Genomic DNA, 13,741 nt, shown 5'->3' on the forward strand with positions numbered 1-13,741 from the left:
GAATTTACACTTTTATGTGATTTTCACACATTGGAGATGAATTTGTGACTACAGAATTAGACAGTGTTTTCTCTCTGGTCGTATGGACGAAGCACACAAAGACAATACAACACATCAGCACAAAGAAATCTGCAGTATTTGTAGCTGTTGCTGATCTAGGACATCGTTAACTAACCCTGGTCTCAGAATAAAACTTAAGAACTTTACTCAAGCGTTACTTACCTTAACTCTTCCGAGTTCAAATTGGAACACATTGGGGCTTGTGGCTTGTGCAAATACTGCTGCAAACAGTTTTGTGCTTGGTTCCACCTAAACACAGAATGAAGATCATATAATTGCTGAGGAAACTGAGCGGTTATTGTCAATCGCTAAGAAATGCAACCTAATTTTCTATCTTGTCAGTCTGAGTTCATTATGGCAACTGAATCCTTTCACTTCAAGTGGTTAATACATGCATGTCAGTATTTCACTGGACATACCCATAAGTGCTCAAGCAAATTAATACTGCATTTTCCAACAATTATCTTTGTGATGTGTTCATTAAAGTGGAACCTACTTAGAATTATAAATTAGCAATGAGCTCACAATAATCCAGATGATGAATAACTCAAAATGCAGTCCACACCACCCACTCATTCATCACTAGAATGTGTACTTCATTTTAAATTTTTTTAAAAATTGCAATGCATGCCACAATTTTAATGCAGCCTACACTGCAAAAATCCATTGTAGAGATAAGGCCAATGCACCTAGTATACAGAAGGACACTCACTGGTGACTTGATTTCCCACTGTTGTTATAACTAGTTCCAAAAGGTATTTTGGAAAATTCAATTGGCCAATCGCAGACATCGAACTCCATCAAGTATTCTTGTGTAACAAAATGCTGTGTCGTAAGAAAATTCTCATTACCTTAATGCACTTTCTAGTGACACTCGGATAACCAGGATATCTAGGATAGGCTTCTATAAAAGTGTCAGATATTCTCACCACACAAAAACTTCAGTTCTTTAAGAAAAAAATTATATTAATTAAAAATCTTATTTTCTGGAGTCAGATGCTATGACTGAATTGAATTCTTACGTGCCCACTTAGCCCCTACACAAACCTACAATGATGTAACTCAAAATATGTCATTGCCTGGGAGTGAATACATGTTCATGTGTCTTAAATTCATTCATTATAGGGATCTGGGTATTGCTGATGAGGCCAGCATTTACTGCCAAATCCCAACTGCGCTTGAGAAGGTGGCCGTGAGATACCTTCTTGTATATCTGTGACCCACTGCAGCAGCTTTGGTAGGACTGAGCTGGCCATTTGGAGGGGCGTCAATAACGTTGCTATGGGTCTGGAGTTACCTAGTATGGACAGCATGTTCCCTCTTGTTCATTAGCGAACTAGGCCGGTTTCTATTATAATCTAGTATTTTCATATGAACACAGTGCATAAAAACAGGAGTAAGCTTTTCAGTCCTTCAACTGTCCTTCACCATGAGATAAGATCATGGCTGATTATGTTGTGGCCTCAACCCACTTTTATGTCTGACTCTACCCTTACGCTTGACTCTCATGTCTATCAAAAACCTATTTAACTCAACACAGCCTCCACTGCTTTCTGTACAGAAGAAACCATAGAAAAATCACCAAGAAAAGAATTCTCCTCATCTATGTCTTAAAAGGAGACCCTGAAAATAAGAAATTGAGTTTCCTAGTTCTACTCTCTCCCACTAGAGGAAAAATCCTTTAAATATCCGTCCTGTCAATTTTCCTCAGGGTTTTAGATATCTTAATAAGATGAGTGCCCAAACTCCAGTGGATATAAACCCAAACTGTTTATGGTCATTTTCCTGGTGTCCATTAATGATACTTGCTTTTTATATCAGATTTGTAAAGAGACTGTCCCCGGTGGGGTCAGGGGACCTGCACAGGAGGTTATCCCTCCTTCCACTTGTCCAAAACAAACCCACACAGTTAAAGCTGCCGCTATCTCACATGGCATGGGCCTTGCTCTTGTCAGATTCAAAATACACGGCCACTTAATGGGCTGAAGGACAGGCAGGCTGTCCGATGCTCCCCTCCTCCCTCGCCCCCCCCAATAAAGCTTCAGACAAGTTAGAACAGGTGGCAGAAAAGCTACCAGCTGGATTTTCTGAGTTCCTCTGTTTCCAAGCCCACTGCTGGAATGCATAGGATCCACCCCAGTGCTAACTATTATTGATTGTTGTAAAAATCCATCTGGCTCAGAAAGTCCTTTCAGAAAGGACAGGCACAGCAGTGTCAGTCCAATAGTAATGTGGGTGATTTTTAACTGCCCTCAGAAATGACCTTGCTAAGCCTCCCAGTTCAAGGGCAACTAAGGATGGGCAACAAATGCTGGTTGAATGAAAAAGAGCCTTTTGTATATTGCCTGGTATCTTAATAGAAAAGCCAAATAATAATCTGCTTCACCAAAGAATATCATGTAAAGCAGTAGAATTAAATAACTAAAACAAGAAACAGACTATTACACAAACAGTATTTGAAAACTGGAGCCTTTTCCTAAATATCTGCAAATCCTGAAACAAAAGAAACTTTTAAAACTCAAATTTATAGATTTTTGGTAGTTGAATATATTCAAAGGATACAGATCAAAGTGAATATCACTGGTAAATTACGGCAAGTGTGATGCAAGATGTGATATACATACATGTGTTTGGATTTCAAACTAGTAATTAATGAATGCTGGTCTATATTTTTGTGAAGGGTTTTAATAACTAAATTAGTGATTTTTTTCAGAACCATGATCTTAAATCAGTATGTGTAATAGAGCTGGTGACTGAAAGCATCTTAAGAGTTTAAAGGAAGATTGTTTATACTGTGGGGTATACCAAAGGAAGAAAACAAAAAGACTTTATTTCAGCAGAAGAAAGGATGGGCAAGTTTTATTTTAAAACTAGTTAAAAGCACTTGAGTTCATTTCAAAGAAGACGTGACTGAAGTCAGAGCAAGAATAGTTTCTCCTAGACAGAGGAGTATCTTCAGAGCAGTTAAGGGAATCCATTACCTCAGTGTAAGGACTTCAGTTTGTGAAAACTTCCACACCAGTTATGTTTGGTTAAGATCTCAGCTGTGTGAATCAAACAAAAAATGCTTTACAGCTCACTGGACTAGAACTGAAAACAAGAGGTTAGGTCAACTGACAAGATTTTATAGGGAATGTTGCTTAATTGTTAAGTGATGGAGCAAAAACAGAAGTTGCTGGAAAAGTTCAGCAGGTCTGGCAGCATCAGTGAAGAGAAATCAGAGTTAACATTTTGGATCTGGTGATCCTTCGTCAGAACGTAGATAGCTTATTTTACTTTTCATTCTCTTGCATCATAAACTTTTGTTTTATTATTAAAACTGTATCAGCTGCCTTATGCACTTACGTATTGAATTAGAAAGAAACAAAATACACTCTATCAAGGCAGGTTTCATTCTGGAATCCAAATTGTCTAATAGTAACATCAGCTAGGATCATAACACAAGAATATCAAAGGATATGGAACGAGAGTGGGTAAATGGAGAGTTGTGGTACAGATTAGGCTTTATCTGCTTGATAATTTGGTGACGGGGGTGCAGAATGGCCTACTCCTGTTGCTATGCAGGAAGAAAAGGCAGATTATTCCTTCCATTTAATTTGACGTACCTGATAATAAGTATTTAATTCCTTGCCATTGGCTGTGAATGTCAATAAGCCACTGGCAGTGTCCACTAGGCAGCCTATTTCCAGCCCATTGTTATTACGGCTCTGTCCAGGGCTTGTGCTTTCTCCTGCCCACACCATGTAGCAATTGCTTCGCTTGACACTGCATTGGAAAAACATTTATAGAAAAGTTCATCAAGGTTTTGGTGTGTGTGGGCAGAAAAAGTGACGGTTAGAGTCAAGGAGCTTGAGCTTTGCAGCCAAAACCACATTTTTCTGTCTCTAGTGTGAAAGCTTCTTCTAGTTCAGCAATTGTAGCTATGCTTTCTTTGGCATAATTCCTGTGCCCATCTGTTGCCTTTCTCCTCCGGGTATTGCTGGGATGTGGTTCCACTACCTCACACAGGCATCCAATATGCCACACAAGTGATCATTTTATATTTGGAAGTCTAGGCAATGGGTCTTTGAGGTCATTTAATGGTGTAAGCAATGCAGCCCAGCTGCTGATATCCATCCCTGCATTTAAAAATTGCTTTTTTCTCCTGTTAACGCTGGGACAGCAAGATCAAACATAACATCTCACAGCTATCCTAGTGGTGAATCCAAGCAACCACTCTCAGAATAGAACCATCTTCAACGTGTTGCTCATGACTAATTGATCAGACTTGTATCATTGCGATATTGGCTTGCTTAATGCCACTCCTACTACATGACGCAAGCTAAATTAAGTAGTAATCAGAAAATTTTCACAACCATTTGGTTGATGCTTTAATAGGAAACAATAGGAAAATCGGTGGTATGGTGGCTCAGTGGTTAGCACTGCTGCCTCACAGCACCAGGGACCTGGGTTTGATTCCAGCCTTAGGTGACTGTCTGCGTGGAGTTTACACATTCTGCCTGTGTCTGCATGAGTTTCCTCCCACAGTCCAAAGATATGCAGACTAGGTGGATTGGCCATGGGAAATGCAGGGCTACAGGGATAGGGTACAGGGGTGGATCTGGTGAATACGCTCTTTGGAAGGTCGCTGTGGACTCGATGGGCTGAATGGCCTACTTCCATACTGTAGGGATTCTATGATTAAAGGATGTTTCCAAGTGATTCCAAAAAAGACATTCAACAGTTTAAAATCAGGGTGGGGGCAGCACCCTGACAATCCCACTGACATCAGGGCCCACCTGATGTGACTTCCAGAGCTACCTTAGTGGGTGACCATCCCACCAACTTGTTTTCAGCTGGGGTCTAGCTGTTTAATTAAGCAAGTTGGGATGCTACATCAGTTACAATTCTCAGCCATTTGTAACAAATTACTGACCTAACCAATGCTCTTTGAAAGGACTGCTCAAGGCTTCTTACAAAACAGCTGAAGACTCATTATGAGATAGTAGGAACGGCCAATGCTGGAGTCTGAGATACCAAGGTGTAGAGCTGGATGAACACAGCAGGCCAGGCAGCATCAGAGCAGCAGGAAAGCTGACATTTTGGTCTGGTCCCGAAATTATGTTTTATTTTCATAGGCCTATTAAAAGCTTCAGTACACTCCTCAAGCAATCACCTCACACCTCTTAAGCTCCAAAATTCACCAGCTGAAAGAGTTTCTCACTGGTCAAGCTTTTGGTCATCAGTCCTAATACCTCCTCATGTGGTCCAGTGTCAAATAATGTTTCATAATGCTACTGACAACTGCCTTGAGGTGTTCTGCGACTTTCAGGGTGCCGTCTCAATGCACATGCAGCATTGTTCGTCAGTCAACAAATTGTCATACCCTCCTTATCCAAGTCCCTTGTACTGATTGCTGTAATGTTTCTTGGTTGTGCAATGTCTAGATCTTGTAGTGCATACTGTCAGGCTATTGCAGAGTCATCCATGTGAGCATGTTAAAGGTAATGTTGGTTGTGCACACGGTCTGTTTGTTGCACTGCAAAGGATAGCAGTTTAGAGGGAACAATAAGTATGGTGTAACAAATTCTTCTTTTAATTCTTCAAATGTAACATTATCATTCCTAGGTCCAACATAGGGCTGACACCATTCTGTCCTCATTCTTGATTGCTGTACAGCAACAGAAAATCTTGGCCTCATCAAAATCATTCCTAAAACTATCCCCTCTACTGGCGCGGTGGTAGTGTCCCTACCCCTGGACCGAGTGACCCTGGTTCAAGCCCAACTGTTCTCGAGGTGTGTAATAAGATCTCTGAACAGGGTGATTAGAAAATCAGGTTAATTAAAAATAAACCTGAGGCTGGATTTTACAGCACCTTTGATGGGTTGGACAACATTCCGCAGGAGCTCCATCATTGCCTATCCAACCAAATCTCTCCTCCCCCATCTCCCGAACTCTCTGAAATTTTATGGAGGGTGGACAGACATCAGGCACTGAGCTCCCCACACACCCTCCTTGGGCCTTTTGAAGACCTAAACTATATCACTTATAGCCACTTACAGATGTGATCACATTTGTGCTGGCACTTTACCTGCAGAGGTCTCATGCCAGTCCGGAAGACAGGGGGGCAAGAGCCTCCTATTTAGGGCCCCTCGGCCCAATGGAGACATCCACCAACCAACAACCACCCCACCTTAACCATTCCAAACTGAAATCATCCTCCCTTTAAATCTGCCTCCCCATATTTCTCACAGCCTTGTCCACCCATTCCCCACACTCCTCACTAAGATACCTGATCTAGGACCTGCCTGAGCCTCTCAGCACAGTTGGACACCACTTCTAACTTTGGCTCTCAAGGGTGACAGTTCTTCCTAAGAAGGGGGCTGAAGTTTTGCCTGAAAATAATTAATGCTGCTCCCAGAGTAAAACTGCTGCATGGCAGCTATCGAGATCATGAGGACCACATACTCCCGTAACATCAAGCCCCTCAATTCTCCTTCATGTTAAAATCTTCTTCTCCCTTCAATAACTCAGCTCAAATTAAAACCTTATTCAGCTAAGACTCAAATGTTACTTCCGATGTCTAGGGGGATATCTCTCTTCAATACCTATCTTTTATTGAAGAAGAAAGCGCCTTCCTCCAAGCAGTTACTTATTCAGGAAGTTGCCTTCTTTTATCCTTATTCAACTGTTCAGCCACAAAGTTATTGCTTGGTCCAGTCACAATACAATTCTTTACCTTTCATGAACTTTTCCTTTCTCATCTCCTAGTGTTACCGTCACAGTGCGAACCTTCTCCAGATCATACGCAGCGTCATACTGATGAAAATCTGAGGTAACCCAACCGACCCACACATTAGTTGGCTCCTGACCAGGAAATATTCTCACAGAATAATAGTACTGTAAAAGAGAAAACTGTGATTAGCGGAGAGGCTAACAACATATACCCTCTCCATTTCTTTTTCTCAATCTCCAATCATTCACTGCCACTCTCCAACTATGACAATGGCAGCACAAGAAGTGATCTTGCACAATTTTTTCACTCACTTACAGTGAAGGCAAAACAAGATTATGTTGCTGACCAGTATGGACTTTCCCTAGATACTGGGGAAAATAATCCTCAGCAATAAAGCCCCAGTCACATTTGCAAGAGTAAAAAACCCTGTGCCACTACAGAGCTGCATGGCACTGTTGCTCAGTGTGTTAGAGGGATGTCAACTCCCTCTGAATTATACCCCAATGTGTAAATGGGGTTAATCCAGATCCAGAGAAGCCAAGACATTTTCAGAACTGCTTCCAGTGAAAATTATTCTGTTGCATAAATGTGGGTTAGATTGAAAATGCAACAGAACAGAATTGATGCCCGCAAACACTTAGTCATGCAATCAAATACAAATGCAGCATGCATCTGCCAATGCTTCACAGTAAACACTAAAATAAAACAAAAAATTGCAGATGTTGGATACCTGAAATCTTAAGAGTTAGTCACTTTTTTTTATTGACACATAGGACATGGGCATCGCTGGTTGGGCCAGTATTTATTGCCTGTCCCTAGTTGCCCTTGAGAAGGTGGAGGTGAGCTGTGGGTTGACCCACAATGCCGTTAGGCAGGGAATTTCAGCATTTTGACTCACTGACAATGAAGGAATGGTGATATATTTCCAAGTCAGGATGGTGAGTGGCTTAGAGGGGAACTTGGAATTGTCGGTGTTCCCAGTTATCTGCTGCCCTTGTCCTTCTAGATGGAGGTGGTCTTGGATTTGGAAGGTCCTGTCTGAGCATCTTTAGTGAGTTACTGCACAGCATCTGGCAGATAGTACATACTGCTGCTACTGAGTGTCAGTGGTGGAGGGACTAGATGCATGTGGATGTGGTGCCAATTAAGGGAGCTGCTTTGTCCTTGATGGTGTCAAGTTTCTTGAGTGTAGTTGGAGCTACACCCATCCAGGCAAGTGGGAGTATTCCACCACACTCTTGACTTGTGCCTTGTAGATGGTGGACAGGCTTTGGTGAGTCAGGAGGTATGTTACTCGTTGTGGTATTCTTAGCCTCTCACCTGCTCTTGTAGCCACTGCGTTTATGTGGTGAGTTCAGTTGAATTTCTGGTCAATGGTAATGCCCAAGATGTTGATAATAGGGGATTCAATGATGGTAACATCACTGAATGTCAAGGGGCAGTGATTAGATTGTCTCTTATCGAAGATGGTCATTGCCTGGCACTTGTGTGGTACAAATGTTACTTGCCATTTGTCAGCCCAAGCTTGGATAGCATCTAGATCTTGTTGTATTTGAACATGTGAGGAGTATGTGAGGAGTCACAAATGGTGCTGAACATTGTGCAATCATTGGCAAATATCTCCATTTTTGACCTTATGATGGAGGAAAAGTCATTGATGAAGCAGCTGAAGATGTTTGGGCCTAGGACACTACCTTGAGGAACGCCTGCAGAGATGTCCTGAAGCTGAGATGACCAACATCCAGCAACCACAGGAAGTTACCTCATTTTCTCCAACAACCACATCCACCTTCCTATGTGCCAGGTATGACACCAATCAGTGGAGAGTTTGACCCCTGATTGATTCCTGTTTTGTTGGGGCTCCTTGATGCCACACTCAGTCAAATGTAGCCTTGATGTCAAGGGCTGTCACTCTCACCTCACTTCTGGAATTTAACTCTTTTGTCCATGTATGAACCAAGTCTGGAATGAAATAAGGAGCTGAGTAACCCTGGCAGAACCCAAACTGAGCATCAGTGAGCAGATTATTGCTGAGCAGGTGCCGTTTGATAGCACTATTGATGACACCTTCCATCACTTTTTGATCACTGAGAGTAGACTGATGCAGTGGTAATTGACCAGGTTGAATTTGTCCTGCTTTTTGTTTACAGCACATACATGGGCAATTTTCCACATTGATGGGTAGATGCCAGTGTTGTAACTGTACTGGAAGAGCTTGGCGAGGGGAGAGGCAAGTTCTGGAGCACAAGTCTTTAGTACTATTGCCGGAATACTGTCAGGACCTACAGCCTTTGCAATATCCAGTGTCTCCAATTGTTTTTTGATATCATGTGGAGAGAATCAAAATGGCTGAAGACTGGTATCACTAATGCTGGGGCCACTGGAGGAGGCCGAGATAAGTCATCCACTTCTGGCTAAAGATTGCTGCAAATGCTATAGCCTTATCTTTTGCACTGCTATGTTGGGCTCTTCCATCACTGAGGGTGGAGATATCACTGGAGCCAGTGAATTATACATATAACTCAACATACATTTTAATTTAGCCCAGTATGCAACCTGGCAGCATTAGCAGTGGCTGCATTGGCAAGATGGTCCCGAAGCGGACTCATGGTGGTTGCGGAGACAAGTTTGGGTCAGCGTGGTACTTGGCTGCATCAGTGGCATCTGCATTGGCAAGATCCATTGAGGGCACATAGTGGTGAGGGCATCATTGGAGGCGAGATGGCATCGAAGTGCGGTGACTTTCATTCCAGCGAAAGCGGCACAGCAAAGGGAACTCATGCATGGCCACCCGGCCCATGGCCCATGGTGGAGCATTTAACAAGAAGGACGATAAAAGTCGAAAACCTTTTCTTTATTTCTTCATTTTTCTGCCTTTATGTTCGATGTTTTGGTTTATTTTTCTGTGTTATTAGATGGCACCGGAGAGTGGCAACACTATCCAACATTTTACATTGTATTTTGTAACAAATTACATATGCAATAAATAGATCAAATAATTGTGCTTTCACTAGTTTTGTTTTAGATACAAAAAGCAGATATCGCTCCAAATGTTATGCTTGGTACCATTAAAACAGAAACAGCAAATGACAGAAATGGAGAACTAAATAAATGCTGCATGTTCCATTTGTTTGTTATTCATTTCCTTTTATGATTTTGCATTCATTTGGCCCTTAATGAAAATACTGGACAACAACTGGTGAGTCAACAGCTTGATTCATAAGCTGTGATCTATTTTGATCATGTAAATTAAAACTGGTTTAGAAACAGCTAAACATATAAAAATGCTTGAAGTATTTGGTTAGAATGTCAATAATTCTGATTGAAGGTGATCATCATTAACCACTTACTGTTGTTGTCTGCATCAGAAAGTCATAATCATCCCTGTCCTCTGCCAGTACCTCCTCCGTAAGTCGAGGTGAAGAGTGAGCCAAGTTATAATCAGGTTTCGTCCTTTTTAACATAAACCTGAAAAGGATGGTATTTTATCTGTGAGCAGCAACATATTCTGGAGCACTGTTTCATAAACTGGGTATTACGTCATCTTAACAAAAGTGTTTTATCCATTCAAGAGCCCAACATTATCTTCATTACAGAACAAAGTTATACATAATGCAGTAAATTACAGTAATAAAGCTTGTTTTCCTTGTTCCAGTCAATAGTAGCATGATGTTGATGTTGGGGGGATTCAGTGGTGATATTACCCCAAATGCAGTACATTACGCCAATTTGTACCTTCTTTCCTTGCAGATTTTGTGGTTAGATGTTCTTTTGCTGCAGATAAACATTCCCTGTCACTTTACATGGCATGAATGTTGATTGTGATTTTCAGTCCAACCCGGAACATTGTCTTGCTGCATATGAGCATGGATTGCTGAGGAGTTGTAAACGTTCAGGAACATGGTGCAATCATCTGCAACCATTTCCATTTCTGATGATGATGGAGGGAAGGTCGTTGAAGAAGAAGTTGATGATGGCCGGGCCTAGGGCATTGAGGAAATCCTGCAGTTACGTCCTGAGGCTCAAATAATATAGGGTCCAGTCAATGGCACAATTTAACACCCATCACCATTAGTTTTGGGTAGGACATTTAATTGAGCAGGAGGGAGTTAAATGAAGACCCCCCAAACTTCCCACCTCCACCGATTAAGTTTGTGGTAGGAAGGCCCATGGGCAGCATCCTCCTCTTCTGTCAATTAAACTGCTTAAGTGGCCAATTAATGTCCACTCAAGGGCCTTATCCCACACTGTTTGTATGAACTCAGAGCCGAGTGGGGGACTCACAATGCAGGGAGAATGAATAATAATCTAGTTTGTCTATTCTTGCAGGCTCCCAAGGGAGTTATCATCAGGAAGGAGCAGCACAGCCAAAAGCCATCGTTTCTCCATTACCCCTACACCAGCAGCCCCTTCCCGCCATCACTCCCCTATTCTTGCATCCCTCCTGAATCCAAGGTTTTAGCGGTGCTGCTGAGTAAAGAACAGTTGGTCTCTGAATGGCTGGCAGCTCTCAGTGAGTTGGACGTCCATTCCCCAATCCCTCTCCCACCCACTCCCAGCTTCTTGATCCTGGGAGAGGGTTGACCAGTGACTTGTTAAGTGCCTAAGTGGCTCAATGCAGCAGGATTTCCCTAAAGGAGGCAATGCAGGGCCCCCAAAGTTTCTTCAGCCAGCAAATGAAGAGTGCATTGATGCCATTAAATCCACCCAATATGCAGGCATGAATGTCATACAGTTCCATCAGTCAACATGGCTTTGGAAAGGAGACATCAACCAAGTGTTTCAAAACAGATAGCCTCTCACTTGCTATGTAGTCGCCAAGATTGTGAGCTTGAAAATTGGTGCAATATGAAAGCATTGACAGGAGATGATGGTGAACTGATGATGTCACTAGACTAGTCATTGAAAGACCCAGGTTAATGCTTTCAGAAAGTGTGTTCAAATCCCACCCATGGAAGATAGTTGAACTTGAATTCAATTGATAGAATTTAGAATGGAAAGTTAGTTTCAGGAATGGTGGCCATGAAGCTAACATCTACTGACATAAAAATCCATCTGATTCACTAAGGTCCTTTAGGGAAAGAAATCTGCAATTCTTTTCAGGTGTGGCCTATGAGACTCTGGATGCAGTTGACTTTTAATGGAAATGGCCTAGCAAGCCACTCAGTTTGAGGGGAAGGAACAACACATGCTGGGCCTGCAAATGCTGCACATATCCCAGGAAAAGGTTTTAAAAATCTGCAAGGAAAGAAGGTACAAATTGGCATGATGTATTGCTGGTGATGGCACAGCAGTTCCACATTAAAGTCATGGATTCCCTAACAGTTCGTGAAGGTAATGATCTGCTTTTAAGGATCCTCATAGTAAATTGTGTGCTGGCACTGTTGCTATGAACTTGGAAACAGTCTGTGATTTGTTCAGATCTTAGACTTCCAACCTGCCATTTTGGTTCACCACGGGCAAAATGATAAATTTGCATGTATCAGTGACCTGTGTCAGGAACTAGATACTGCTGTTAAACTAATGCATGGAAGAAATTGGAGATGACAAAGTTAAGGACTACAATAAGTTTAGCATGAATCGCAGCTGTGGTCGCAGGTGACAACATTGGTCTGCGACCGTCTTTCTTCCAGGAGATACACAGCAATGCCTGTTCCTCCGAGAAGTGCAGATATCGTTAGTCATCCACAGCTCAACCCATTGAGCAAATAAAAGTGTCTGAAAGGTCTCCTACTCAAAATATTAAGGCTGACACTATAGTGTAATATTGACAGAGTGCCGCACTGTCAGATTTGCTGACTTTTAAATGAAACATTAAACTAAAACTCTATATGCCTGCTCTGGCACATGTTAAAGATCACACGGTACTACTTTGGAGAAGAGCTGGAGAGTTATCCAGTGTCCAGACAATACTTGTCCTCCAACTGATATCAGAAAAAAATCTGGCCTTTATTATATAGCCATTAGTAGGAGCTAACTGTCAGTTGCATTTCCTAAATTGCAACAGTGACTAAACTTCAAAAGATTTTCTTTAGCTGTACAATGCTTTGAGGCATCTAGCAGTTGGGAAAAGTGCTGTATAAATGCAAATCTCTTTCTCTTTCTGTGCTCTCCTTTCAACTGTTCCTAAATGTGGCTTTTCTATCTGTTGCTCCTCTTGTCTTTTTCTGATCAGAAAGGATCCTAATTTTAGAAACAGCCATACCGTTTTAAGCTTACTGAAAGATATCCAGACATGAGAAACAAAAACCAAAGCAATTCTGCACTCAAATCAGACTATAAACTAACAGGAAGATATTTGTCAAACTGTTGTCGCAACTGGCTAAATACAATCCCAAATCATCCATAATTTGTGGGCAGGTTCAAGAATTTGTGGTGGCAGTGCTGAGACAGGACGAAGTCGCACTTGAGTCCTAAGTTGTGAATTCTCACTGTAGCGTATATTAAACAAAATCACAGCCTATCCACAAGCTGCAGCTGGTGGGCTTCAGATGGAAAATTCTGATAACAAGCCAAATGAATTACTCAAAACAACGAAAGAATGCTGAAGAACAGTGCATCACAGCTAAGTAGACCCCATTGAATTTATAAATTATTGGAGCCATTCACATCTCTAGATAAATAATTTTCAACAGCTGAGGGAACCAGTAACCAAATAATTAGTATGTCAGTGAATGACTGCAAATTAGACAGAGAAGTGGGCACCACAGAATTCATCAATTCATAAACCAGCAGGTACAGCATCCAACAGTTAAATTAATGGGTTATCAGGAAGCATGGTATTCATAGAGAGCAACAAATCAAAAATATGAACACTGCAGCAAACAAATTAGCAAACTGATAAAGAGTTGGAGTTTCAGACACAAAAGAATTAATTAAATCATAGATGCCAATTGCATGAAAAGTTAATAAGCTAATGGAAAGCAGGGAGTGGTAATGAATGAATAAAACCAGACAGGAGTGA

General features: G+C 41.6%; 1 protein-coding gene across 1 annotated transcript in view; it reads right to left on the reverse strand.

Annotated features, from left to right (window-relative positions):
• The window catches only part of ryr2a (ryanodine receptor 2a (cardiac)), a 450,194-nt gene that overhangs the window by 229,494 nt on the left and 206,959 nt on the right, over positions 1 to 13,741 (reverse strand). Inside the window, exons 29-32 of the mRNA XM_048601350.1 lie at positions 10,128 to 10,245; positions 6,781 to 6,941; positions 3,666 to 3,825; positions 223 to 309 (exon numbers count right to left, since the gene is read on the reverse strand). Of these exons, the coding sequence (XP_048457307.1) occupies positions 223 to 309; positions 3,666 to 3,825; positions 6,781 to 6,941; positions 10,128 to 10,245 (526 nt within the window). The remainder of the gene's footprint in view (positions 1 to 222; positions 310 to 3,665; positions 3,826 to 6,780; positions 6,942 to 10,127; positions 10,246 to 13,741) is intronic.

This window comes from Rhincodon typus, chromosome 9 (genome assembly GCF_021869965.1).
Source record: "Rhincodon typus isolate 14 chromosome 9, sRhiTyp1.1, whole genome shotgun sequence".
Taxonomy (NCBI): Eukaryota; Metazoa; Chordata; class Chondrichthyes; order Orectolobiformes; family Rhincodontidae; genus Rhincodon; species Rhincodon typus.